The sequence below is a fragment of the Athalia rosae genome, chromosome 6 (assembly GCF_917208135.1).
Source record: "Athalia rosae chromosome 6, iyAthRosa1.1, whole genome shotgun sequence".
Lineage (NCBI taxonomy): Eukaryota > Metazoa > Arthropoda > Insecta > Hymenoptera > Athaliidae > Athalia > Athalia rosae.
Window position 1 is genome coordinate 16,126,440 of NC_064031.1, and position 27,935 is coordinate 16,154,374.

Genomic DNA, 27,935 nt, shown 5'->3' on the forward strand with positions numbered 1-27,935 from the left:
GAATCAGAAGCAATTTCGAAACGCTGCACAATACCTGGTTGAAATCTCGACGGAAAAATTTTGCCGCACCGCGCGGAGACTCGGAGGTAATGAATTCGCTGATTTTAAAAAATGACCAAACTGTCGAGAGCGGATATTCGCAAAATGCGGACGTCTCGTTGGTTCCGGAAAAATTTTCAATCGTACGCAAGGAACGCGATGTCGTAGCATCGGATCAAGAGAGCCAACAGTCTCTGAAAAGTGGTAATTGGTTGCGAAAAAATCACGCGTTATTGGCGAACGGTCTTCAGAAACGGCTCCGGGATCATCCGGCAGATTCGAAGGAGGATCGGAATCTGGCTGGTCCCTGGAGCGCGTCTTCGGATGGTAAGGTATCCACCGATGTTGAATCGCAACCGTTCAAACTCGAAGTCAGGAGCGGCGATAAGCAAAGATCATCTCGCAGTGCCGAAAATCCTAAAGTCAATCGCGTCGACGCCCAGATGAATCGCTCCGCCCCGTCCGTTAGCTTGGCCCGAGAGTCGCCGAATAAAAAGAATCCGGGCAAAGATTATTGCCCGGAGAATGACAGCAACTCGCATACTCGTTACAATGGAGAAAGTGAGACGACCGCTTTTACCTCCAGTTCGTCTGAAAATCAGCTCCGAGAACGGATCGATGATTTTAAAGAAACGATGAAAGTTCCTTACAAAAACCCGATCGCTGTGGCATCCTCGGACTTCGAATATAACGGCGATCGGGATGAATTTCCGCTCAAAAATCCTTCGTACGATCCTAAGAGCGGTAGCTTCTCGCGCGATCTCAATGACTCCGAGACGTTCAAACGCCAGATTACTTACGACGATATTTCGTCGAGAGACATAAGTGTAGGGAGCGATAAAAATGTGGGATCTAAATTATTTCCCGTACACCGAAAGATCCTCGAAAGCGAGGACGAAATGGACTGGGAGACATTTCAGCAGCTTGTCGGAACACTTCATCCGAGTCAAAAAGAACTTTGGCGCGATATTTGCAAAGCTGTTAGTAACGAGGCGAAGAGAGTAGCCGGGAAAACGGGAGGTTCCACTGAAGTTTGCATAGAGATTAATCCCGTGGTGAAGAACCAGGCTTTCAATTTCCCCCGCGACGATAAAATCCCGGCCAGAACTCCTGGCACCGAAGTCAGCTTCGAAATGGACACGATACTGGATGGATTCGAATCGTTTTTAGAAGAGAATTTTCGGGGGGCGCCAAAAGCAACTTGAATCTTGAATGAAAATTTCCACACTTCCAAGCCCCAAACATTCCGCATGAAAAATGCGGTGCATTCGGGTCGAATTACTACCACTGATTGCAAATGCGATGGGTATGCGAATTGCGTCATAAATTATCTGCACACCCTTGACGAGGATGAAGCGCCTGGATAATGTGCGTTGTGATATTTGATGAATTTCTTTCCGTCAACCCGTTTGAAACCGATTGAAGAGATCAGCCCTGCTTTTCAAATAAATATCTCGACACGGGGTTGAAGATGGTGGGTGGGTGGTGGTCCATCGGGCAGAATCTGGGAGAAATCGATGAGCGACGGCGCTGTGGTGTCCTAGTTTCCACGGAGTCGCGCGCATTCCTCTCATCCTCGTCATCGTCATCGTCCTTGTCCTCCTCGTCGGGTACTCTGAAACGTTTCATTCCGTTCTGTTCCGTCTCCTCCGCGCTATCGTTCAGTTAAGAATATTTTTCTGTTGCTCCTACATAACTGCCGCTGAATCTAAATGCAATCAAACTTTGAAGATGCCTAAGCCATTCACGCGCGTGAGTCTTGATTCATCATCATCGTCATCATCAACGTCGGTCATTCATCTCCGACGTTGTTAATCGCTCTAATCGAATATCACACTTTCTTCGATCAGATGAACTAGTATCTCGCCTCGTACGCGGTTCCATCAATTTACAAGACAGGAACACCAGATTACAGTAGACCGAATATAACAGAAATTTGAAATAAAGCTGATCTGGCTACACTATGTGCATTTATCTTTTACCTGCGTTGAGAAAAAAGTCTATAGGTGCTTTGGATCCATACGGTCGAGTTATGCAACGGAATATTGCTCGAGGCTGATCAAAATGTTTGAACAGTCCTCATTGCGCAATCAATTAAGAATGCGAGAACGACCGTCCCTCGAAAGTGGTCAGAAACTTTTTTTTGTGCCTGATCCATTCGCGCATCGGACTCCGCGGGTAAAAAAAATTTGGACCAGTCGAATGAGAGCGTCGAATTCAACCCTATGCAGTTTCATTTGAATTCGGGGATGAATTTGCATCGTAGTTTTTACACCTTGGATTCTTTTCGTTGGTATTTCTCCGAGCGTGATTCCATCTACGTTCCAATATGCGTCGCGTACAGAAGTTGAATTTACCGTGAAAAGGGTGGGAATGTTTGTCGAAGAATTCGCGTCGCCTCGCATTTCCTGCTAATAACGGCTGGTTAAAAGCTCCGTCAATCTTGACATGTCGCATACCAAACTACGTCATAGTCATCGATAGCTGGGTAAATTGTGCACTATGAACCACTGCGAAGATAATATTGGATGTAAAAAAATGATACGAAATTATTTGAGAAAAGTAACGTGCCTGTGAACGTGCAGTGATTGATTATTGTGACGAGGATGCCTCAGTTACTTGACAAAGGTAGATTCCGAGGGTGAAAATAAAGGAGAACAAAAAATACACCCAATGTGCAGGGCGGATACGAATTCAGTGACATTATAATTCAAAGAGAGGCAGACGATAGCCAGTCGTAAAACTACAGATTGCTTTCGGACGACGTCGTCGTTAAAGATCTTTCAACTTTGAATAATGGGGACTGAAGGAAAATAACATTCAGCATAAGAGATAAAACCGAATCCCTGACACTTAGGAAACGCTCGTACGAGATATTGCGAAAAAGAACGTCAAGATTTTACTTCCAGATTTCATTAATTCGTGACGTTTCGCTTCCGCGTTTACTTCGAACTTCGTTTCTCTCCTTATTTTTGTCATTTCATCAATTTCTAATCAGCCAAATGTGATCGAACTCCGGCTTCCGCTATCCATTATACGCAGCATGATAAGATTTCGTGAAAACCATAATCAGAATCTAAGTATCAAACGATACCGATATCAATTTCCAGTGCAAATGGTTGCACCTTGTAGATTCTGTTGGATGAAAAAACGAAAAAAAATCCTTCCAATTATTTCAGACCGCAACATGAGATAAAATCCAAATGGCGAGTATGGAAAAGCGCCGATCCATTGACGACAGTTTGCATGATCAGGCCTTGCCTATTCCCATACAAACTTTTCTCTGGAGACAGACGAGGTGAGAATAATTATTGAAATATAATCTTAACAGCATCGGAATAACCTGGAATACAATTTCAGCCCGTTCATACGAGCCAAGCTTGGAAAGCTCCACGAAGCGTCATGTACGGTAAGTCACACGTTCTACGTCAGTTTGTTCGATAAAAGAAATAGAAAAACAAAGAGACAAAAAAATAATCAAAACCGTCAAAGTTTGTCGAACCTCATCAATTAAATGTTATGTCCATATACTATACGTATTAAATGATCAATATAAATTTTGAGCTAAAATATTAACATAGTTACACGCTTATGAGTACGAAAAAATACGTATATATACTGAAAACGAAAGACAAAAAAAAGATACAATTAAAAAACCTGTATAGAAAATTAATAGCATTGTACCCTGCTTGCACTTGAAATTACTGCTGTTAACGTGTGCGAATTAATTGTTCCGGTTCAAATAATAATTTCAATCGATCAATCGCTAGATTCGTTGTGATTGCGATTATAGTAAAGTAGAAAAAGCAAAAAGAGAATTGGGGGGGATGCAATGAATTCAAATGTCACTGTGACATTCTATGATCCAGCTGATGGGGGTAAAACCAAAAAGAAATTTTTTCACTCGACATATGGAGGCGCACGTTTCAGCAATAATAATTATAATGCAAAAAGTGAGTAGCTGAAAATAAAATGAAGAAAAGAACAATGAGTGTAATCAATTTGCACCGATATTATATAAGCAATGCCCACATTAAAGTTGGAGGCATCGTTAAGCAATTTGATGGTGTTGTGTGTCCCTATGGCTGCCCCCCTATGGCTGCCACCTGTACGCCTACGTTGTACATACCTTGTGCCTGATTTGCACTAAACAAAAACCAAAAAAAAACTATTAAAAAAAACCAACCCCCTCTGCCATGCGGTTACATCCAATCGTCACCCGTCCGCAGTTCTGTCAACATGCGCCCGGCCATCATGTAAGTTAGCTTTGCTCCGCTTCGTTTATCTTGTAATTATACTTTTTTGTTAACGTGAAAATTTGCTTGAATCGCACTACCAAACTGCTTTTAAAAGTATGACATCGTCATTTTTTATGGGGTAAACGTCACGAGCGAGGGTGAATATTTCAAAGGGGGATGAAAATCGCATGTCGCTTGGTTCTGACTTCTCATTTATATGCGACTGAAAAATATATTTTCAATAAAATAAATTTAGTTCAATATCATAGTTGTTCAATTTTAATATTTCAATCATTTGTAAATAATATTTCGAATATTTCATCTGTACGGCATGTGAATCGTTACGAATTTAATTGCAATTAATTTCTGTACAGTATATTAGATGCAACAGTGTGATGATATTTGTCACGAATCTAATACCATATTCACCTATATCGATGTGAAAAATGTCGACATCGAGTCTTTAATTAATGACTGAAAAGTTGTTGCACATATTTTGCATCTGCAATATCGATTGAAATAGTAATTCGAATGCTATATAATGTTAATTGCATGCTGCGTGAGCTCATGTAATTTTGCAAGTTTTACTTCGTAATAATAACCCTTGATAACACATTATATTAAAAACAAAATGTCGAGTTATTCGGATGATATTATTCCCATTTTGAAAATTAAATATTATATAAAATATACTCCGTCGTATTTATTTAAAGAAATTTAATTTATTTATCGTGCCTACGTCCAGGAGATGAAAGAAGCTTGCAAGGTGAGATTTGACGAAACGAATCCATTAATTAAACAGAAAACTTACTAATCGGTTCTTCTCCTTCGATAGTCCTTCGAAAAAGTATTGGTGCAAAATATACACTTTGGATTATCGCCATCCCTGACCGAGGCCCTAGACGCTGTTCCACGATGGCGTCTCATTCAAGCTGCACTTCCACATGTTCTACATGCCGCGGCCAATCTTTTACACAACAGGTATGAAAAAAAAAAAAACTTGGCGGAAAACAATGATGGTTACTTCAAATTTATCCTACAATTTTTTCCGCCGCAGAAAAGACACAAATCTCCAAAGTCTTGGTACCGTGGAGACAAAGCTTCTTTACACCTTGCACTGGATAATTTTGGACGCGGCCGAAGAATGTGCCGAAGCTGATGCCGAAGCTGGAATTTATCACGCAAATCCATTCTATTACCTGTTCTCTGTACCAACGATGTCGGCGAGTATTCTTCGATTGATCACTTGAATTTTATCGGGTTTGCTTCGAAATGATTTTCATTTTTCTTCAATGTCTTCTTCGTTTCGTTTCCAGTTATTCGTTTATCTTTTCGCCCCCCTTTGCAATCATCTGAAGGAATCGGACTTCACGAACAATTTTCGTTTGGAGAACGGTCTGAAGATGTGGTCCGCGCTTTGGGAATGTCGACATCCGGACACATCATGTTTCACCGCACATTGTCGACCCAAGCCAAGGGCGCTCTGGACCCGTTCGATGAAAATGTCCAAGCATAATCAACAGTTCGATGACCTATTTTTAGCAAGTGAGTGTCTCAAGGATCAAGAATTTCATAGATATCTACGCTTAATGATACTCAATTACCTGACCAGAAAAAAATACCAACGAGGAATTCTTGGACACTGAAAGCCCGCCGAGTCAATCAGCTAGCGTTTGCTTCTCCGATCAAGGTGCTCCTCCCTTAACTAAACAACAGGACGACGAGGTGAGTTTTAATTCATATTCCATTGAAGACTAGTCAACAGTAAAGAACGACGAGTCAGGTGAACCATTCGAAGTAAAAAACGATTGAAACGTCTTGGAAAAGATTGCGTTCAGATTGTCGAGTTTAATCAGAGTTGTTACTTTGATACGCTGCAGAGTAATTGGGTCTCCTCTCCAAAGGATACGGTATTCCCTGAGACGATACCCGAAGAAAGTTCAAGCACCGAAGACGAACATGTGGTAAGTCCGAGTCGGAGTAGACACAGAACAAAAAAAAATAAAAGTCTTGGATAACTTTTGAACTTCCAGTGAATTTATACCGACAGCGATCATTTGAATTACAGGTCATATTCAGGTTACCATCCCTTACCGAATCCGAAAGAACTATCGACGGCGTGAAAGAAGTGTCGACTATATTCGCTGTACGTTGAATTTATATTCGCGCAGATATTTGCCGATGAAAACCAACCCCGATCACACTTGACCGGATTTTATTTCTTCTTCAGGGCGAAGCCAGCATTTTTCACGTCGCGATGGGACGCACAACGAATGCCTTCAAGTCCACGATGACCATAGAACAAGTTACGGCAATATCTGGCCTGGATACGAAACAGTATCAAATGAAACCCTCCATACAGCAAATGGGGTGAGTGTGTTTCCGCTATCTGCCCTCCATTTTTAAGGATCGATAAAAATTTGGAAAATTCATCCCGTCAGATCTCTGGATAAGGACTCCGTGGACAGTTCGAAGATCCAAGGAACCGCTCAAAATTTTCACGGCTCTCCTACGATGAGAACGGCGATCAGAAACGAAAGTCATGCACCGGTGATTGACATCTGCGCGGCAACATTTCTGGATGTCGCTGTTCTGAGATGTCTTTTTGTTGCGCAGTGGCAAGAAGAGGGTGTTTTTTGGGCTCTTCAGTTCTTGTACCATCGGTGAGTGTTCGAATATCAAACTTCATTCCATTTTACGCACCGTAATTCAATTACTTTGATTGCGATTTGTTTGCTTTCAGTCTCAGAGAAATAAATGAGGAATCTTGTACCCAACAACAGCCTCGCAGACGTAGCAACTCTTTGCCGATTCCGAAAATCGAGGTTTCCATCTACCAGAGTCCTGAGAGCAACAAACGAGAGGAGGCGAAAGATTTCATTGAAATTCCAGAACCGAAAGATGTTTCCATACTGACAGGTACCGCTCATAAGTTCACTCGAATGAAAATAAGACTGTTTCTATTCCTGCATAAGACGTTGCTAATTTTTCAGAATCTCCTTACGCCCCAAAGTTGGCTGAAACTAGTCATACGCGATGCGCGAGTGAAAAGGTCAAAAAACGTATGAATATGGCTGATCTCAAGGCTTTCGTTGAAACGAAATTATTATCAAAATCCGAAAAAACTTTAGAAAAAATAGGCCAAGATGACCCCAAGGCATTCTTCGAACAGGTATCAAAGAAAAAAACTATCACGAAGAATTGGGGTGTAGGAATATTAAAGTATTGCTTGAAAAAAAAACTTAACGATTGTTTGAACAGGAATGTCACAGAAGTCTCGATACAGGAGACGATCATCTGACCAGACCAGCATCAACATTATCGAAGATTTTCGATGCAAAAGACGTGGACAGAATCAAACATCCGACTAATCTGATAAAAGGGAAAAGCATGCCGAGTTTGAGGTACGTCTGATTGGAATATTGCTATCCATTGATTTTTGCCAGACGAATTATATCTCTGCATAAACTGAAATTTGGATGAAATTTGATTACTGAATTCGATATAAATTTGCGATGCTCGAAAATTAAAAGATGCTTATAACATTTCATCAGCTCATTGCGATTATGAAAAATATTTAAATTATGATTCATTTATAGCATGACATTTTTACTATCTCTATTTCACTTGAATAAGTAGGTTCTATGAATTAAAATTATATTATGTAGGTTTTAAATTTATAGAATATAATATGTATAAATATGTACAAAAATTTTTTTTAGAAACGTCAAACGAGGTTTTCAATTTTCAGTAAAAATGTTAATCTACATATTTTACAATTTATCGTTAAAACACACATCGTGCATGGCGATATTTCATCTCGTAATTTTTGATTAGTTTAAATAGCGAGCATCATTGTACATTTACAAGAACCACATGTTATCGTCGATGAAGAGAAGAAAAAAAATTACGCTCAATAATCTTTCAATCCTAAAAATCTTCACACTCACGCGAAATCAGTCTCACTTCAAAATTCGTGTGAAAAGCTCACACGTTTTACTCAACGTAAAAAAATCTTCGTGGTACATTACTCTATTAATATGGAATTTAACAACCCTACCATCAACTTATGTGTAATATCTTTCTCTGTGTCTTTCTCTCTCGCTCTTTCACCCAAAACTCGTGGCTCAGCTGCTTGATTGACGAGCTGACCGCGGGAGGGTAAGTCGTTAATGACCGTAATGACACTCCAGAGATCGTTCATGAACATGCTTTTCTTACTTTTTCGTTCGCTTTTATAGCTTATAGTCTGCACCTATAGGTTTATTTCGTACTCATTACTCGAAGCAATAACCACTCGCCGATTTCGCGTCCCTCTTAATTTTTTTCAGATCGCATTTAAATGCGCCATCGTATCAAAGCTTTCGATGACCTCTCACGCAAGTCCAATCCTAGACGAGAATAAAATGTTGAAAAAAAAAAACTATGATACTTTCGCTGTTCCAAACGCTTCAGCTACTCACTCGTCCAATGAAATAGTTGTTCATTTTTATTCTGACAATGCGCTTCTCGATTAATTTTTGCGTTTTATCGAAACATGGCTTCATAGGCTTTTCATCCTCGACAGAAATCCTTCATTCTTTTTTCCTCATCTGCATAAACTATGAAGGCCTCATAAAATAGCTCGACGATAGTCTTCAACGCGCGTCGAATTTTTTTTTTTTATTGAATAGGTTTCATTAATAGTTGGTAGATTATTTTTTTTTCAAAACTTAAGATTCATTCCAGCGATGGATATATTTGCTTATGACAAGAATTAGCATGTCCCTAGAGATTAATAAAAATAGAACAAGTTCGGTAATTATTAGATAGACTTGTATAGTGCTTGATTCGATAGGATGTGAATTACGGATATCGCATGCCCATAGAAAACTTGCGCCCCATCACGTTCGCTCTCTTACAATATCATTTTTACAGATACATCGGTGACACGAGAGTCGAAAGAAAGCAAGGACGATTTTACAGTCAATCATACGCGGTCCCGAATCCCATAATTACAGTCACCGAACATACGCCCACACCGTCTCCGGATTACATGAAACGTCAGGTGAGAAAATTCGTCGAATAATTATCCGGAAAAATCTAGAATTTTCAATTCTATTGACCAATTTGCAGGGATCCATCGACAGCCAATTAGACGTGGTCAGTCTGCACGGCAGTCGATTGGGATTCGAAAGAAAACCGAGTCTCACCAGATCTCAAACAGATTCGAACATCACGTACACAGGCGAAGAAATCCCTGAAGCCCCAGGATCGGCTTGCTACATCACGAAAGAAGGCGATATCGATTACCAAGTGATACTGAAGGTATAGGATAGGGGTCCGTTGGGAATAGTGAAATAACTAACGTAATTTGCGTCGATAAATTCTGCCCTAATTGTCCAAACAGGCTGTCCATTCGGTTGTACTACGCGACAACGTTTGCTGCACGTTACGCGTATGTGAAAATATATTGAATCTTTTGGAGTTACTTATGGACATGGGAGTATTGAAACAGTGCCTTCGGGATGAAGCGAGTAACAGCAATCCAGGTATCGCGTCGTTGATTCTTCCCTTTTTTTTTTGGCCTTCGAAAAATACCGTCTCAATAATCTCGAGATTTTTTTTTTCGAATCAGGATCGAACAGTGGAAAATCTGACAAGGCTCCCAGCAAACATGATTCTCCCACGAACGAACAGCAGCAAAAAAGTAGCGGTGGATCTTCCGGAGTGGTAACGCCGCATTATTTGCTGATGAACTGCGTGATCAGAGTATTGAAACACCTTGGTTGTCCACACGGTTGCGCCGAAGGGATGCGAGGGCCACCGGCCGACTTCATTCGATCGCAAGGGCAGACGATTCTCTACAAATTGCATCACGCTAGTTCGAGGCAATTTTCCAAGTTTTTGAGAACCATGATACGCGATCAGCCCATACCGGAGATATTGGATTTCTTTCACGCTTATGTCGGATTCTGCGTAGATCCAAGTTCGTTATTATCTCCACTTAGTGAGTAACGTCAAGCGAGGTTTGAAATGATTTTTCAGTCCCTAATCATCGCCTTTGTTTTTTTCTCCCTCCCCCCTCATCGATTTTACCACAGATCAGAAACGGAGCTCTAGCAAATCGCCAGATATCGCGTCCCAAGGCGGATACGCGACTAATTTTGGTGCTGGCCTGGGCGGTGGCGGAGGCCGAGGGATAGAAGGGCAAATAATGTGCCACGTATTCAAGGCTTTGGTTACGAGATTCGTAAAATCAACCAAAGAATTAAAGTCCCAGGAAAACGTTACCATTTATTGCGATCTCAGGCAGTTAATGACCTACATCAAAGAGGCTCACGGTGGTGTTTTTCGAAGAGTCGCGCTCAGCGGTTTATTAGATTCCGCCGATAGACCGAATAAACGTAACAATGTTAACATACAGACAACTCGTGTGATAAGGTAATCATTGCGATTCGTCCCCGCGATGTATCGGCTGAAATGTAAAGCTCAGCGATTGATTTCGCAGGCACATTCATCAATCGGAGATCGAAGAAAATGTCGACCTGGGGACGGAATCGTGCTACGTCATGGACGACAGAGGAACGCGTAAATTTTTATTCAAAAAAAGGAGCACCTCTTCGACCTGCGCTGTGAGCGGATGACGATCTGTTTCGCGATGCGGAAACGGTCTATGATAATATTATAATATTATATTTCGTTAACAGAGCCTGCTGGAGACCGAACTGAGCGAGGAGAATGCAAAAATCAGTCAAAGTCCGTCGGGAAATTTGCGAAAGAAGCATCACATTTTGACTCCGAGACAGAGTGAGCGTAATTTGGGTATCGCCGAAACTTACTTGGGGTCATCGAAGTCGCGGAAATCGAAACGCTTTCAAATCGGGGGAATCGGTATGCGACGAACGAACGAGATTTTTTTTTATCTTCGTACCTTTCGTTGCGCTACAGTTGATCGATAAAATTCAATTTTTAGTAAATTGGTTTCGGAAAGAATACGGCCGAACCGATTCTACGGATAGCCACGACAGCAGCGAATCACCGACCGAGGGAAGTTTTATAAGACAACCCAGTTTGCATCACGCGTATTACCGCAACACTTCCAAAAGTGGTAGAGGGTGCGAAAATGTTTTATCTATTCACCATTTTCTATTCTTGAATACGCTGGTATTTTTTACTATCGATAAAATTTATTTCAGAGTCGGGCAGACGTTTCAAAAAGCAAAACGCAGAATGGAGGATCAGCTTAATAAAATTGGTCTAAAAAAAGGAAAGAAAAAAGAAAGTCTCGAAGAAATACCGGGGTGTTGTGAGTTGATTTTTGTTCACAAAACTGCAGATTAAATTCTTCCAGTTTGAACTCACGTTGTTTATTTTATTTCTTTGGAAAATTTTCCAGATTTCAGTCGTCGAAATTCTATGGATATCGGGGAAGCATCGAGAGAGTCAGAATTTGTCGTTTTGAAAGAAAGAAGAATGGTGTCCCTGGGGTTGGTGTACAGTGGAATGCAAAGATTTTCATTTTTATTAGAAACTTGTCAGCCCGGTTCCGTACCTGATCACCATTTGATGGCAGCCATCTTAGACTTGGTTGGTATTTTTTAGTATCCTGTTTCACGTTAATCAATAATTCCAATAATTCGTATACTACTTGATGATTAAATTCAGCCACACGCGCCTGTGGTAGCTCGTGCCTCGCTAATATTGGAATGTGCTCACCTTGTGCACCAATGTAACAAGGGCCACTGGCCTACATGGATGAAGCTAAATTTTCCAATATTTCGTCCTTCGGTTCCATTAAACAGTCGTAATGCACCGACCGGTCTCAGGCGAACGCACGTCTTGCAGAGGTCGGCTGGAAAACTTTTTTATCAATGGGCAGAAGTAGGTGGAAATATTTTCGAATCGAATAAAACATGATGGATTCGAGACATTCGTCATACTCGGATTTTTTTCCAGGCAATCGGCTCTAGATTGGAAGAAATGCTTGCCCAGGATAAAAATAACGTGGAAAATATAACCGCCATGGTTTCCGACGAGATCAAACAAAAGGAGTTGATCGTCGAGGACGAAGAAGAGGACTTTCTTGACGAAGGTAAAATTCCACTAGGTGAATTCAAATGCTTTATAGGCAAAATTTTTCCGACAATCGATCGATCGTTGCATCGTGTTTATTGGTCGATTAATTTTCGAATTTCGAATTTTACTTCCGCAGCTAGTATCAATGGTTACGGGTCTCAATGTCCCGTAGCACTTCGTCTGGTGGCTTGCACCCTTCTTCTGGAAATAACAGCTTTTTTAAGAGAGACGTATCAGACGTTACCAAAGTCAAGCAGACTCTCAACCAGAGAAAGACCACCCCCTTGGGAACGAATGTACAGCCGTGAGGCCAATCGGCGATGGAGTATGGCGCTTTCTTCTATGGGGCATTCCCAGACGTCGGCCCAAAGCTTACAGTCAATTGCGGGAGATCGAGAAACTGGTGAGTCTGCTGGGGAAATTGGGGAAAATGAATCTGAATGTGTGAATTGTGATCGCCGAAGACCTCACGTCTTTTTACAACCCTCTCGGCAGAAAGAAAAATCAGTTTCGTTTTACACGAACCGGACAACGAATCGGAAGGCAGTAGCAAATCCACCGTAACAATTCAGGGGGAAGAGATCCAAACTAATGAGAAGGAAAAAAACAAACGTGTTCCCCCGCCGCAGGGGCGTCCATTTTTATTGAGACGAGGTCCTGGAGGCAACACAAGCGGATCGTTCAAACGGAGAAGTTTAAAACTCCGCAGAGGTACCAAAGACGGGAAGGACACAGAGTGCGAAACTTGTACGTATATCTTGATTATTTTCACCCTTAACTTTCTCTCCCTCTGTCATCTTCTTCCCCTTTTCACTTAAATGTCACTCAAAACATTTGAATTGCATAATCATGAAAATTCGACCGACTGTCCGGTAGACTTCAACGAGTGGAGAGGAAGTATTTTTTTTTTCTACCGTAGAATCCATCCTAACGTTCTCCGCTGTTACACAATCAGCCAATAACGAATAGTATCAGTAACGTCAAATGTTTTTGTGCCAAATCAGATACTGTAAAACGTGCGGACTCTATTCAATCAAAAAGAAAAGTAAGCTCATTGTCAGACAGGAGTGATACCTCCGAACCTGGTCTTGGTGGTGAAGTCAGCGGCGAGGAATCCCCTGGAATTCTTAGCGACGATCAACCCCCGGAAAGTCCGAGTGACAGTAACGACACCGACGATACAAACAAAAACTTCCCTTGGATGAAGGTGAGTGATATATTCGTTACGATTTTCACCACGAGCCATGTATCGATTGACTGACAAAAATTTCAACCCAATTTTCAGGTGGTGGTACAAGTAGCCAATTCGTTCAACTTTTATTGCTCCCATCAAAATTTCTGCCACCCATTCTGCTATCGACGACAAATGCGTGCTAGTTCGAGGCTGATAAAATCTGTGAGAAAAATTTATGGCGAAGAATTCGGCATCATCAACGGCGCTGGAACCTTCGATTTTGAAGCGGACAAGAAAGATGATGGTAAAAAAGAGAAACGAGGTCGTAAGGTTTCCGAACAAGCCAGCACACAAGTATCGCCTGTCCGCAGAAAGGACAGCATGGGTAGAAAAGACAGGTCAGTCATCACCCAAAAATTTCTAAATTCAATACGTTACAAATATCTCAGGATTGAATAATTTTCAATCACCAGGATCGAAAGAGCCTTAGACGGATCGCAGTCCGGCAGACTGATCGGTGGACACAGAGACTCCTCGAAAGACATTGCAGAACCAGACTTGGAACGGGGTAAAGATTCGATAAAAAAGAATGGCGACGATCGCGCCAAAGAAGTGCCACCAATTTTAAAGTACATAAAAACTCAGGTACGCAGGGGTAAATCATCGCGTCTTCAGAATTATTGCAACCAAAATCGGGAATTTAACTACCCTAATTTGGATCCAGGTAAAAGATGCGTTTCACACGCCCTTGGCGACGTTGGTGAAAGGTGCGGTTGTCATGTCGGAGGATCTTTTCGTCGACATTTTATCTGTGGCATGGGAACTTTTGCTCGAATCTAATCAAGAAGTTGCCGCATCCGCGGCGTCTTTATTCATAATTTCGGCTGTTCGAGCCCCAAATCAAGCGAGTGACATAATGCATCACGGCCTACAACACACCAACACAACAGTTCGCATAAACGCTATCCTCAGATTTCAAGTATTGTGGAAACTTCGGTACCAAGTGTGGCCGCGCATGGAAGAAGCCGCCCATTTAACGTTCAAAGTCCCCCCGCCTGGCATAGAATTTACCTTACCATCCCCAAAAATTGGGATAGAATCGTTGCCGGTCGTTGATCCACCGTGGATGCCGCAAGTCAAAACGAAAGTCGAAGAAGTCACGATAAACCAAGAACGTCATGTAAGACAAACGGACAATATTACACCCCCTAATTTTCTACTTGAATTTTTTAAGTATTTCATTCGTCACTTAATGATCAATTTACGACAGAGGTCCTTGGTAACGGCAACAAAAACTCGTAAGAAACAACAAACCGAACTGATTAAAAGAGCTCTGCAAGCTCAGGATGACAAGAAAAGAGAGGAAAGAGAAAATTTCCTCATAACTACAATCCCGATCACCGTTCAAGCTGCTTACGAACCGAGTCCCGTGGGAGACGACCACGACGAAGGTATAAATGTATAAAGAAATTCGCGACACAAATCCGACGATATTGAGCATTAAAATTTAAATTCGGCATCAGGTAACGTAGGTGACGAAGATCCGGGCGAATCGGCTCCCAGGAATACTTCACATCACGGACAGTTGGCATTGTCCTTGTTCCCCTCGTCGTTATGTTCGGCGATAATACAGATAATTAATCTTCTCGACGATGCCGCCGTTTCTGACGACGGTAACGCGGTGTATGAGGTTGCTTATCAGGTAGGCAACAGTTTCGATTCGACAATTGATGTTAATCGTGAGAAAAGATAAAATAGAAACAGCATTGACGTTTGGCAGGTGATTTGGAATTGCCTGGTAGAAGACAGCGCCCTGTTTCTACGCTACGTTTTGGAACGATTAACGAGAGAGAAGCAAGAACTCATGTTCAAGATTCTCAGACACCTCATAAGATTTGTACCGAAATTACCCCAACAGGCCGCATTCGCGTTGTACAATTACATTATAGGATACGTCATGTTTTACGTGAGATCTCCACACGAAGAAGGTCAAAAGCTCATCGGGACGGCGCTGTCGATACTTTGGATGGTGAAAAGCTACTTTATTTTCATTCCAGACCCAAGTTACTTCCGATCACGACAAAATAACATTCCGATTATTCGACGCAGGTCGTGCACAGCGTTCATGGAATAATGTTCAAAGATCTGAAGCAGATACTTCGAAAAGAACAGTGCGACGCCTCGATTCTTCTCACGGCCAACGTCCCGTCAGCTAAGAAGATTATAGTCCATGGACCCCAGGACCCGGATGCGGGTGGAATACCGTCGCAATTTCCGGTCCAGGAAGACACGCAATTTTGTCAGATATTGAGAGAATCCTTAGATTTCTTCGGAATCGAAGAAGTCAAACACAAGGAATACTTTTTGATCGACTACAAAACGCGTAAGAGATATAATTTTTTTTTTTTCATACCGAGGCAACCCGTTTCTGGCGCGTCAAGGGGAATTTTAAAGTCGAAACAAAATTTTCAGATCAAATACACAATCCCTCTTCGTACGTTCGGGATTACTATTTTTTCAAACGATCGCAGTACCCTCAGCTTGAACTTGTTCACATGAAACCCGAGGAAGCCTTTAACGCCCTTCAACGGCAAGAGTTAATCCATAAATTTGTCGAGATCGGAAAGGTGCTTTTGACGTGGGCGATATTGAAAAATGTCGATATGGTTGTTCAACGAGTTGTGTTTTTACACGAAGAGCTGATGAAGCTCCCTTCGTTTCCAAGAAAAGCACTAGAAGCTGATCTCGATCTTTACAAAGGTGGAGAAATCGGGAAGGTGACGAATCCGAAACAAAGATTTTCCTTAAATTATTCGCAAGTCATTCGTCGCGAATTCATCCCTTAAAATTCCACAGGAACTGCTCGGGCTCGATGTGATGCACAAATTCATGTGGGTCAGACTCATCGCTCGAATGTTCGAAGCGATGGCTGGAAATTTTGCCTACTCCGGGGACATTCATTTATTTCTCAACGTTTTGAACGGGGCTATAATACTCCACAGTGAGGACTCTTGCATCCTGAGATACGTTATGGCCACGTACATCAACGCTGCTCACAATTTTAAAAACATTTTCTCAACCAATGGATATTTACTGATCATGCCAACCTTGCTCCAACTCTACTCCAATCATCAGACTAATAAATTAGTAAAAACCACCGTTGAATACGCTGTCAAACAATTTTATCTCATGAACAGAAAACCATTTATACTCCAGATGTTCGGCAGTGTGTCAGCTATATTGGATACCGATGAGATGAGCACTCACGGTGAAGCACACAAAGTGAGCAATTAAGCTCTGAGCTTAAAATGATCTAGGATCGTTATCCAAATGTTACGCTACCTTTAAAATTTCAGGTCGCGTCCAATTGCCTGTTCAATTTGTTGTTGAGTCTTGAAACGCCGTCACCAGACCCTCTAAACATTGGAGAACTTGTCAAAGAGGATAAGCCGTTGAAAGCAATTGATTTTTGCTATCACGATGAAAACGAAATGGTGACAGTTTTAGACTGCATTTCTCTTTGCGTAATGGTGATCGCGTATGCGGCTGATTCCGTTCGAGGACAACAAATGCTGGTATGTTTCCATGAAACTTTTTACCGGTATATCCGGATGACATCACGAATTGTTTTCTGAAAACTGTGACATATTGTTACAGATAATCTTGGAGGCGATATTGCCCTGTTATGTTCAACAAATTCAATCACCGACGTATAACAAGGAGGGAAAGACTGAAAAAGAAATTATAAATCAGTTGGCAATAGCCGTGAAGACGTTGGTCAACAATTCCGAAGCTTTGACCAAGTAATTAGAGTTTGCGAGTAGCATTACTTGACATTTGTTGAAATCTCGATCGAGTTAACAGACAAATTTTTTATTCGTTTGTTCGTTCAGAAATTACAACGGTCCGCAAAGATCTAGTCCGGAACACAAGGGCTCTAGTCAAAGAAATTATGGAAAAGGGCCCTACTCGCCTGGATTTGATTTCGACGATGAGACAAACAAATACGTAGAACATTCGAGGACTAAGATTTTATACGATCGAGACAATGAGGACTCGGAAAATTGTCATAAGACTGAATTCAGAAGACCGAGGGATACCCTGCTCAACATGGTGGGGGATTTCCTCGCTCGATGCTCGGTACGTCTGGCTGAATTGAACAAGAGAGCAGCTCAGGACGGTAAAGCGATCGAATTACTTGATTCGAAATGTCACGTGGTAAGTAGTATTGAATTATTTTAATTGAATTGAATCGAGTGACAGAAAGTATGCCAAAATCCTGCAATCTTACTTGACGATGTTTCGACGCAGAGACTCGCCGACATAGCGCATAGCCTTTTGAAGATTTCGCCGTACGATCGAGACACGATGGGGTGCAGAGGATTGCGAAGATACATGAACGATATACTCCCATCAACAGAATGGTCCAACGACGACATGCGACCAGCGTTGACAATAATTTTGAGACGACTAGACAAAACTTTTAGTAAAATTTATAAGAAAACTTCGATCAGACGAAACACTGACTGGGAGGCAGCGGGTGATTTGTTAAAAGGGGTGTACGAAACTTTATCCAGATATCCTTACATCGCACATTTTCAGCATTTGAAAACACTACTGAGCACATGCCAGGTGAATATGGACCAAAAATTTGTAAATTCGTAGACGTTTGAACTGTTAATATTTTTTCCATAAAACGACAGGCTTTGATAATCGGAGACACGACTGGCTTAGTAGAAGTGGCGTCAGCTGCATCGGCGGCTTTGATGGGCCAAATACCACCGCAACATTTTTGTTCAACCGTATTACGTTTGATTGCACTTCACGTTATTTCTCTTGGAGACGTTTATTCGTTAGAAAATGTCTGCGGAGGACAATCGATGTTCTCTACTCAAAATCGTACAGAAAGTGTGCTGCTTAATCTGTTGATACCTTTGTTCCTTCGCGTCGGTACCGGAAGAAAGGGTGAGAATTATAATTCTCTAATTTCTCGCTTTTTAAATTTTATCGCGTGCCTACAGTAAAAGAAATATTACGTATCATGCTCAATCGCAATCAATATATTCAGTCTTACCTCAATAGATGTTCCCAAATTGAGGCAAGCCGATATAAGTTTTGCACTGACAGCCGTTTTGAATACCCTGTGGCCTCCAACGGCAAAAACCGCTCCAATCACAGCACAGACTTTGAAAACTGCCACCGACATGAGAACCGGTAGCTTGACATTTACGGCTCGAGATGCTAAAGCTCCAACAAAAATATCACTAACGCTTTATCAAGTTGCATTTTTAGGTGAGATTTGATGATTTCAAACCCCATTTCAATATTTTCAACAACGATTAATAATCTGAAATTATTTTCTCTGTAACTTCAGCGTTAAAAATAATGATAATTTGCTTCGAATCGGAGTTGAAAACAGAATGGCCAAGAATTCTGCGCACGATGCGCCTTTTAAACAAACGTAACGAAGCATCGATACATTTATGGGATTTTCTGGAATTCGTGGTCACTCATCGGACAGCCCTTTACATACAAATGTCACCGTTTATAGTTCACAAAATCGGACAACCGCCGATATCGGAACACGAAAGAAACATGCAAAGCATTATAAGAAAAAAAATCAATGGCATCGGAATGCCGGTACCAAAATCACGCGGGACATTGTTAACCGATCTTTCCCATGACCTTAAGGATCTTAAAGAAGAGATCGAAGACCGTAAAATAGGTGATTATTTATTGACTCGAATTTCGTCGATTGCTCGTTTCCCTTTTCTGCATCTTTTGAATCTTTCAGATGAAGTGCAACCGGAACCCAAAAGAAGCGTAGTGGATATGCATCCCGGGGCTCCGAACGCGATACAAAACAGCAACGAAGGGCAACACGGACGTACTCAAAGACCATCTTTAATCGACTTGTTAACAGGGGATCTCGGTTCGCGTGCTCATATCAATCGTACCCCTGCAGAGACTCCCTCTCAACATTCTCAGCCCACACCAGTGTCTCATCCAACTCCACCACACACTTACAGTCAATCTATTATTCCAAAATCAGCTGCACATGCGATTCCAGTACAATTCCCTGTCATACATCCACCAACTTCAGTACAACCAACTGCTATTATCACCAGAGGTATGCTCGTTTCCTATCTCAATGTTTAGAGAAACGAAAAATTTTGACTAAAATAACGAAAGCTAATTTTAAAAAATTTCTCAACTCGAATTCAATCTCAGATTAATGAAAAAAAGAAAACGTGATTTCAGATCAGATCTTGGACAGGAGATGTCTTTTTCGTCTTTTTGTAACAAGTTAGTGAAAGCTCCATCTGAAAATAAAGAACATAAAAAAGAATTGGAATTCGAGCACATTTTTCAACAGCTTTAAATGTTCAGCCTAGATATTAGTTGTCATTAACATTAGTATCATCTGCGCACTAATACCGTATAGTTTGAATGACTTCGTAGCACCACAATTGTACACAATGAATTTTATTTATCTAGATTTTTTTGAAAGCTCGATAGAAAAACTTGATCAGATATTTATCACACAAGACATAAAATTCCCGAATTGTAATTTTCGCCGGATAAAATATGCTGTGGTAATATAAATTAGAATCTAATTTTTTAGGCTCTGCATCGAGTACGAGTGCTGGATCGACGACGTTGAAAGAGTCGAGCGATTGCAGTAACAAGGATATGCAGGACCAGCCACCGTTAACAGGTATTTATGTCCATTCATCTATTCTGATACTTCATCATCAACACACGTGTTGGAATTTGTTTAAGAATATTATTGTTAATTTTGATGTCAGAAGTGTTTTGCACGATAAATAATACAATTATCAAAGTTCAGGTATTCATGAGTTACAGGCGTATAGGCTTCGTAATTAGGTCGTATAATTATAATTTTACAACGCAAATAATATAAAAATGTACTTTATTATCCAGGCAGAATTAAATTCTCTTTGTTTTTTGCTTCTTTTTACTGTCAAAGTACTTCTGACAAATAAACACAGTACCACAGTTGGATTTAGCCATTGTCTATGGCACTGCAGCAGGTGTTTCAATCTCTTATTCAACATGCAAATATATTTTTACTGAAAATATTTTCGCATTGAACAATATTATCTTCATGGTTACGAGTGTTACAACGATATCGAGTGAGTTGCAGTTTATTTGAACACTGAATATTCGAACTTCGCGCAGGATTCAAATTATTATTTGGTTCCAACACTGCAGCTTAAAGTAAACGTATAATTCTTATGTCACGATAGCGACATACTGATAATGAAAAAAGATCCAGTTCGTTGAGTAATTTGATTCATGAAATTGCACACTTATTGGGGTACTGTGTACTGGTTGATAGGACGCAACAATTTTTTCGGAAAAATAGTACGTGAATTTCGATTCGAAAAAAATGTAATGCACGTTACGAGCACAAGTACAATATTCGTACAAGTTATTGAACGTATCGTTTTGCACAAATTATTATATTTGTTGAATATTTTTTCTTACGCTTCGATTTAGTTAAGACATTCATACACGGTAACTTGAGGAGAACATTTTAAGATTAATATTCATACCTCTGAACATGGACGAAATTGGCTCAATCATGAAGATAAGAATATTGTGCCCCAGATTCAGATAAATTGACACACTGATGTTACGTTGCTTCCATTGCTAGCTAGGGAACAGAGGTAAGCACGCCGATTCTACGCAAGTCTATACCTATTATTATCACACTTTTTCATATTATATATATGTATATATACACACATATATACGTATATATATAAATATACGTGTGTATATCCTTTTTATGCTTCACACTATTTTGTATCTAAATATATATCATATTTAAAAATATATATATATTTATACTTTTGATTCCATATTATATTATTCGTATTCACTCACCTTTTGTTGCATTTTGTCCTGTGTTGGTTTCCCTTAGCATATTTGTTACATATTCATTTGCCATATACTTATTATGTGATTATAATGAACTTATTACATAGCAGTATTTAGACAATGGTAATGTCCAACAGTTGGTATCCCATTATCATTATACGTAGCTACTTCGTACTATATATTATTATAGTTGCTTTCATCTTTCTTCATTATGTATACATTAATAATTTTCAAGTAAACATTGGTCGACTTTTAGATAAATACGATGATTATCGTCTTGTATGAATCTCAAACAATCTACGAATATATGGAACATTTTACGTGTAATCGCCCTGATCCTGACAAGAACTCCACGCCCTTTCAGAATCGATTGAAACTCGATCAAATTTCTTTATCAGCATTTCTTATTGTAGAATTTCATTGAAAAATATTCCCTGTTTGACGATCTAAGTCGAACTTCTTCTTCCCCTTACTTTGAGACATTCTTCTCCTGAATGTCTTAGAATTCAAATTTACTAGAAATCATGAATACCCTGTTATGAGCCTGCGAAGATATTGCACAAGTTTTTAAACGACTCTGTAAAGGTCAGCGTTTTAGTCAGGTCAATAAATCCATGTGAAATGCTTCATATACATACAATACGTATGTAATGCAGACAAAAGGTCCATCTATATTAAATATATTTGAAATAATCATTTACATAATATTGTCCGATTACAAAATACTAATATAACTTAAATCGTATTCCATTTCGCAGTCAACTACATTTATTAGCACACGATTATTCACACACGATTTCTTTTTTTTGATTATTTTGTTCATTTTTTATTTCATATGATTTGGAATTCAGGAAATACTTGATTATTGAATAAGACGCTACGCTTTCAATAATAATTCACGATTCAAACGTATCATACTCGTTCGGCGAAATGATACACAATGATTACGTTTTGAAACGCCGGTATCAAACTTGGCACATATTAAATTCTATTGAAATATAAGAACGATAATTCTCAATCTACAGAGAACTTGCAGTTTTCAGTATGTATATTATAATAATTTTACATCGATAGATTGATATAATCATGTGAGCGCACATAGCGTAATATTATACGATAATTGCAGTTGAACAGATAATATTGATCGGTTTTTGATATTTTATACATACCTTTACAACATGATTCATCCCCCTCCATAAGAACTTTCATTTGAGAAACCTTGATCTGCACATACTATAATTAACACCCATTCTATGACACAGGACACAGTAGAAGAAATCTACCACAATATACGAAACAGGAACCACTTTGCAATCACTTTGACCTCTTCACTCTTCGCTATGTGTGTCCATATTATACCCATATATTCTATTACATATTAAATTGCTGTCAATACCCCTATCTCACTGATAATTATCCGAATACACTACAGAGTCGATATAATATATTCTCTATAAATGTATAGATGTCGACATACCTATAATATACTATTATGGAGTGGTCAATCCTACTGTGTGATGATCGTCCTGTCCTCATACTAGACGTTCAATGTGGCATGTTTCAGATAGATCCCAACCATCTTCTGCTAATGATGAACATAACAATGTTAAGTCTCACCCTATATTACCTCATCAAAAGACGTCCAAACTGCGCTTTGTCTCTTCTGTAGAGTTTAGGCACTCTTCAGGTAAATCCTTGCTCCGCCTCCATTATTTCAAGATTCATATTAGCAGCACGTCTCAATTCCAGTATTAATTCCCACTAATTCGAAAATAAATTTTCTAATGTGCAGTAATTGAATTGGGAATAATTATTCCAGTATACACTCAAAACGGTAAAACGAGTCCTTATTGTAACCGATATATGTCTTAAGGTATTTATTTTGTATGTGCCGAGACAAAAATTATTTGATTCCATAGAAAGTCTCATCATCTGATCATATAACGTAGAATTTCATTAATTCGACTCATTTCAAAAAGTGGGCCAGCGTTTACGGCTTAATTAACAATCCATGCTATCTATACCTATGCTTTCTGTATAATTTGTGGATGAAAGCGGGATTACAGGCGATCAAAATGCATTTATAAATTCAATCAGTCTGATCCCGTTGACTCACTTTACTATGTTGTTCACATACTCGTGTATATCATCTTTCTGTGTCCCTCAGATCTATTTTATTTCGCACGATCATTTCTTAGTAATGAAGTCTTGTTATTTTTTTCTTAAACCGTTTCTTACAAAAATATACAGGGTGAGTCACGTCAAGGGTCCGATTGAGGAGGAGTTTCAATTGACCGAGGCTCCGCCTTGATCCATTCTTACTGGTTATTTTCAAAATTCCCGTTGCTAATCAATTCTAATTATTGCGTTCAAACTGGAAGTCAGTATCAAGCCCAGTCATACTATGCATTGTTAAGATGCTGAGTGTCCTAAAAAATGCACACAAATACGTTCTGGGTGAGAGTTGGAAGGGGTCGATTAAGAGGGATTATAATAGAGGGAGTATAATAGTTAATCAAGAGATTTCCTTTAATCAGGTAGTGCTATCTGATCGCTAATTACCAACAGGAATTTTGAGAATAACAAGAAAGAATGGATGAAGGCGGAGCCTCAGTCAATTGAAGCTCCTCCCCAATCGGACCCTTGACGTGACTCACCCTGTATAGTTTCAACATCAATGTACATACCTATGTAAATCATATCTGTTTTTCATCCATGCTTGCTACTCGATTTTAATATTAAAAAAAACTGAAAAGTAAACTCATAATTAAAAGAAAACAGTGTACAATATACTGTATAAAAATATTGATTACAAGGACTGAAAAGTAAAATAATCTTCTTGAGATTTGAATCTAGCATGAGTAGTAATATTTTTGTCAATGAATAAGACAAGTATTAACAATTAGAGCCAGTGGTAATGGTAATCCAATGCTGTTACACAGGAGAAACCCTAACAACTCAATTGAGTCCAAGCAGTCCAACCGAGGACAGCTCTGGGGAGTCTCGCTCTCACAGACCTCGACTGCAACGTTCGACAGGACAAAGCAAGAAAACGTTTCGTTTAAGAAAAAGTCGTAGGAGTCGCATTGAAGTATGTTGATCAAATCAATTCGCTTCTTCATTTGAACGATTATTAGTATTGGAATAGCTACAAGATAACTAATTGTCTTGGTGCAATGATTGATAAATATACAAAAATTAATAATAATGATTATTCACAGGTATCACACATAACAGTTGGGTCCCCAGACAATTCGAGTCAACTAACAGCTTCGACTCCGCCAACAGTTGGTGAGCTATCAATTTCTGGTATTCCATCTGAATCATCATCTATTCGTTCAAAGCGTAGTTTTTCGGCTCGGCAAGGGCATAATGATAGCCGTGGAAATCACCAACAATCAGACATATCGTGGGACGAAGACACGAGTGTGATTTCACAAACTTCAAGTACATCTGGCTATCGTGAATCATTGAGTATGCAACTTATGTCATTAGAAAGTGGCGGGCAATCAGCTCCACCTTTGGCCTCACCAGATCTCAATGATCTACCATCTACCAGTAGTGCTACAACGAATTATATAGTATTTGATGGAAGTTCACCTGACTGTTCAATTAATGGAAGTGGAGGAGAGAAAACTGCCTTATTAACAAACAGCCAGCGATCATCGTCCCAACATTCTTTACTAATGGTATTCCAAACTCAAGACGAGGACACATTGATCTGAGTTGATTTCTACAGGGATAATGTATAATAATATTTTATTTGTAACAATTTAACTAGTAGACTAGTTAACTTCCAAGTAATATACTGCTGCGAGGACGATAAGTACTTTAGCAATCAAGAGAAGACACGTGCCACTCACAGTATGTGGAGTCAGCATAATTTTGTCAGTATAACATTGACAGCGATGTATTGATTAGAAAATCAACGTTTAGCACTATATTACGATTTATTATTGTACAAATACTAGGTATTATTGTAAGAAATGAAATTAAACTGATTTTTTTACAGCATTCATATGGCTTATTTGATCAAACAGGGCAAATTAGTCCACTAAGTTTCCACTGAGTTACCATATTTAATTATTTACCTGTTTGCAATAAATTCTGTGGGATCAAACTCACTATGCATGATGTGGTAGGTCTATGCTCAGGTCACCCATGATGTAAGATACTGCAGCAAATAGGGCAGTCCCAAGATCAAGCGCATGGGGATCCTCAACAGCCATAGTATCTCCATTTGAATGATGATACCAAAAGTATTTACTGTTTGCATTCCACAGTGAAGCTCCTGGTACCCCCATATCAACCCATCCCTCTATGTCAGGGCCTTCATGGGGGGTAGTAAGTCTTGTTGCATTTATTGCTCCCATTAAGCTGAAAATTATAAGATCTGAAGAGATGCTTGATTAGATTGAATGAACTGTATACTCACCTCATTACTTTTTCCAAAATGCATCCAACTTCTCTTGAGCCTGTAAACGCAAGTCCTATTGGAGTGAATGTACCCATGTCAGATTCCATAACAAATTGAAGATTGCCCTTCTCAGCTTGATGTTCTTTGATATACTGTTGAGCTCCAATGATCCCAAGTTCCTCACCAGTCCAAAGAATCGTCCTTTGAATCATTTGTAGTTGGGTTCATGAAATCAAGTACAGTGTGATAATATTCTGTTGAATTACAAAGCCATATTATCGATCGGCACACCTTAACGTTCTTCTGGGTCGCAAATTCAAAGAATTCAACATTCTTAGAGCATTCCATGCAATGAACGCACCACCTCCATCATCCATAGCACCTTGTCCTACATCCCAGCTATCTAAATGACCAGAGACAACCACTACTTTCTCTGGGCGCTCCTCTCCAATAATTTCGGCAATTGTATTTCGAGATTTAACAGAGGGAAGGTTTTGTGCTTCCATTTTTATGTTAATCACTAGTTCTTCACCTTAAAACAATAGTTTATCATTTCAACTGAGTATGAAATAGCCACTAGAATCAGGTATTATAAATTACCCCTATCAGCGATTCTATTCAACAGAGTAGCATCTTCCACTGTAATACAAGCAGCTGGAATTTTCGTTACATTCGGTTCGTAAGACATCATTCCCGTATGGGGAGAGTAAATAGAAAATGGGGTGATAGATCTGATCAGGACAGCTACTGCACCATACTTTGCAGCCTCTGATGCCCCTCTACTCCTATATTTCACTGTTTTCGGGTAACTCACATATTCCTGATTATAAACAACTATTTTGCCAGGAATCTGAAAAAATTATATCATACATTTGTATCAATTAGACAATTTGAGCCATGAATATTCCATTGTCAAATCTCTTACGTACTTCTCTTTGTCGCTGTTGAAGTTCATCAAAGCTCTTCACCACAATGGCTGATGCAGTGATGCCTTGACTCACAGTACCGAGACTGTACCCTAATCCAAGCATTGAAATCTTTTGGACTCTGGGTTGGAGTAAAGTAGCAGACTCTGCACCCCTGTAATGTTTATTTGGACATAACATTTGTTAAGAATATCACTTTGTAGCACAGTTCCTACTCTCAGTTTTACTGTCAGAGTAGATGGCAGACACATACCTGACCCAATGAGGCACAACTGCATATTCTCCATGAACATTTTGAAGCCCTTCATTGACTGAGCGATTAAGCATGTAATCAATAGCATTTTCTAGATTCTGTGTCCCTGTAAAACGTGGACCAAAAGTATCAACGAACATAGATAACTCTTGCCATGTTGATCCTTTGAATGACCCATAAATCGTCTCATTTATTATTTTATCAACTAACGGAGCATAACTTTCAATTTCAGTTAACAAATCTTCTGGTAGTGAGCACGCATATACTTCATTATCACTTGTGTCACCAAATGTTGAACCAAATGTTAGATGACAAAGTAATAAAATTTTTACCAACGGTAAGGAGCCCATATTTCGATTTGAATTACCAATGTAATCTATTCTGACACCAGAGAAGCCATGTGTCTGGCCTAACTGAATGATATCTGTAGAATAACTGGGATGATTATATTCAACCTACTGTGACCTCTATGGACTCTCCCTACTGCGTTAATCATTCCAAACAATGAGAGTTAATAATCAACAATCGTGATGATAAATTCGTATTGGAGAGTAGAAGAGTGTAAGTAGTATCTAAATTATCTACATAAGATATGAACGCAAACATACAATACATGGATGTGATTAACTCTTTAGAGCTAAACTGTGCTTACTACCAGAGGATCCAATCAAGATCCAACGAACTTTTTTTCTTCTTAATTAGTTACCAACTAATATGGTTGATAGAATATGTAGTATAATGATCAGATGGCATCTTTGTAATCCAACTTATGAGAATGAGGATTTTAATTTTTCAGAGTAGGCACATTGATCCTAGTCTTCACTTGTAACGAATGCGATAAATTTTCATGTTTCACTAGATTCAAATGTAATTGCTTGTTACAGATTTTTCAACTGAAAATATGTACAGCATGTTCTAGTAT

The 27,935-nt window shown here is 39.6% G+C and overlaps 2 protein-coding genes across 10 annotated transcripts; one reads left to right on the forward strand and one right to left on the reverse strand.

The window, feature by feature from the left end:
• Positions 1–1,657: 1,657 nt before the first annotated feature.
• Positions 1,658–25,431, forward strand: LOC105688653 (protein unc-80 homolog). 9 transcript variants are annotated; one of them, XM_048656985.1, is made up of 54 exons: positions 1,666–1,791; positions 3,219–3,337; positions 3,400–3,448; positions 4,269–4,295; positions 5,023–5,043; positions 5,113–5,258; positions 5,335–5,500; positions 5,594–5,822; positions 5,890–6,002; positions 6,158–6,241; positions 6,346–6,423; positions 6,508–6,647; positions 6,719–6,940; positions 7,021–7,196; positions 7,253–7,449; positions 7,539–7,681; positions 8,409–8,438; positions 9,195–9,324; positions 9,393–9,584; positions 9,667–9,808; positions 9,895–10,266; positions 10,361–10,700; positions 10,768–10,891; positions 10,967–11,150; positions 11,233–11,374; positions 11,456–11,565; positions 11,656–11,846; positions 11,925–12,140; positions 12,216–12,351; positions 12,472–12,738; positions 12,831–13,082; positions 13,340–13,542; positions 13,621–13,907; positions 13,983–14,154; positions 14,234–14,689; positions 14,780–14,960; positions 15,033–15,211; positions 15,290–15,538; positions 15,619–15,892; positions 15,982–16,286; positions 16,366–16,791; positions 16,866–17,084; positions 17,167–17,312; positions 17,403–17,727; positions 17,821–18,141; positions 18,213–18,474; positions 18,592–18,801; positions 18,884–19,234; positions 19,304–19,639; positions 19,771–19,815; positions 20,135–20,227; positions 22,982–23,104; positions 24,360–24,508; positions 24,639–25,431. In XM_048656985.1, the coding sequence occupies exons 2-54, from the start codon at positions 3,243–3,245 to the stop codon at positions 25,140–25,142; spliced, it is 10,530 nt and encodes a 3,509-aa protein (XP_048512942.1). In that variant the 5' UTR covers positions 1,666–1,791; positions 3,219–3,242; the 3' UTR covers positions 25,143–25,431. The 9 variants fall into 9 exon arrangements, with proteins under 9 accessions (XP_048512949.1, XP_048512948.1, XP_048512942.1 ...); XM_048656986.1 differs by having other exon boundaries at positions 15,042–15,211; XM_048656988.1 differs by having other exon boundaries at positions 13,397–13,542.
• On the reverse strand, positions 25,349–27,797 carry LOC105688652 (carboxypeptidase Q-like). Its single transcript, XM_012405152.3, has 6 exons — positions 27,014–27,797; positions 26,764–26,914; positions 26,435–26,684; positions 26,126–26,366; positions 25,853–26,035; positions 25,349–25,794 (listed from the first exon to the last, which is right to left on the reverse strand). Exons 1-6 carry the CDS (start codon positions 27,361–27,363, stop codon positions 25,542–25,544), a joined length of 1,428 nt encoding a protein of 475 aa, XP_012260575.2. The 5' UTR covers positions 27,364–27,797; the 3' UTR covers positions 25,349–25,541.
• Positions 27,798–27,935: the final 138 nt, after the last annotated feature.

Coding starts and splice junctions, on each gene's coding strand:
- LOC105688653 (XM_048656985.1), top strand. CDS start 3,243: ATGGCGAGTATGGAAAAGCGCCGATCCATTGACGACAGTTTGCATGAT. Junction 10,701..10,767: donor CAGACAACTCGTGTGATAAG/GTAATCATTGCG, acceptor TTGATTTCGCAG/GCACATTCATCAATCGGAGA. Junction 18,475..18,591: donor CGTCGGTACCGGAAGAAAGG/GTGAGAATTATA, acceptor TTACCTCAATAG/ATGTTCCCAAATTGAGGCAA.
- LOC105688652 (XM_012405152.3), bottom strand. CDS start 27,363: ATGGGCTCCTTACCGTTGGTAAAAATTTTATTACTTTGTCATCTAACA. Junction 26,915..27,013: donor GTTGTGCCTCATTGGGTCAG/GTATGTGTCTGC, acceptor TAAACATTACAG/GGGTGCAGAGTCTGCTACTT. Junction 26,367..26,434: donor GAATAGAATCGCTGATAGGG/GTAATTTATAAT, acceptor TATTGTTTTAAG/GTGAAGAACTAGTGATTAAC.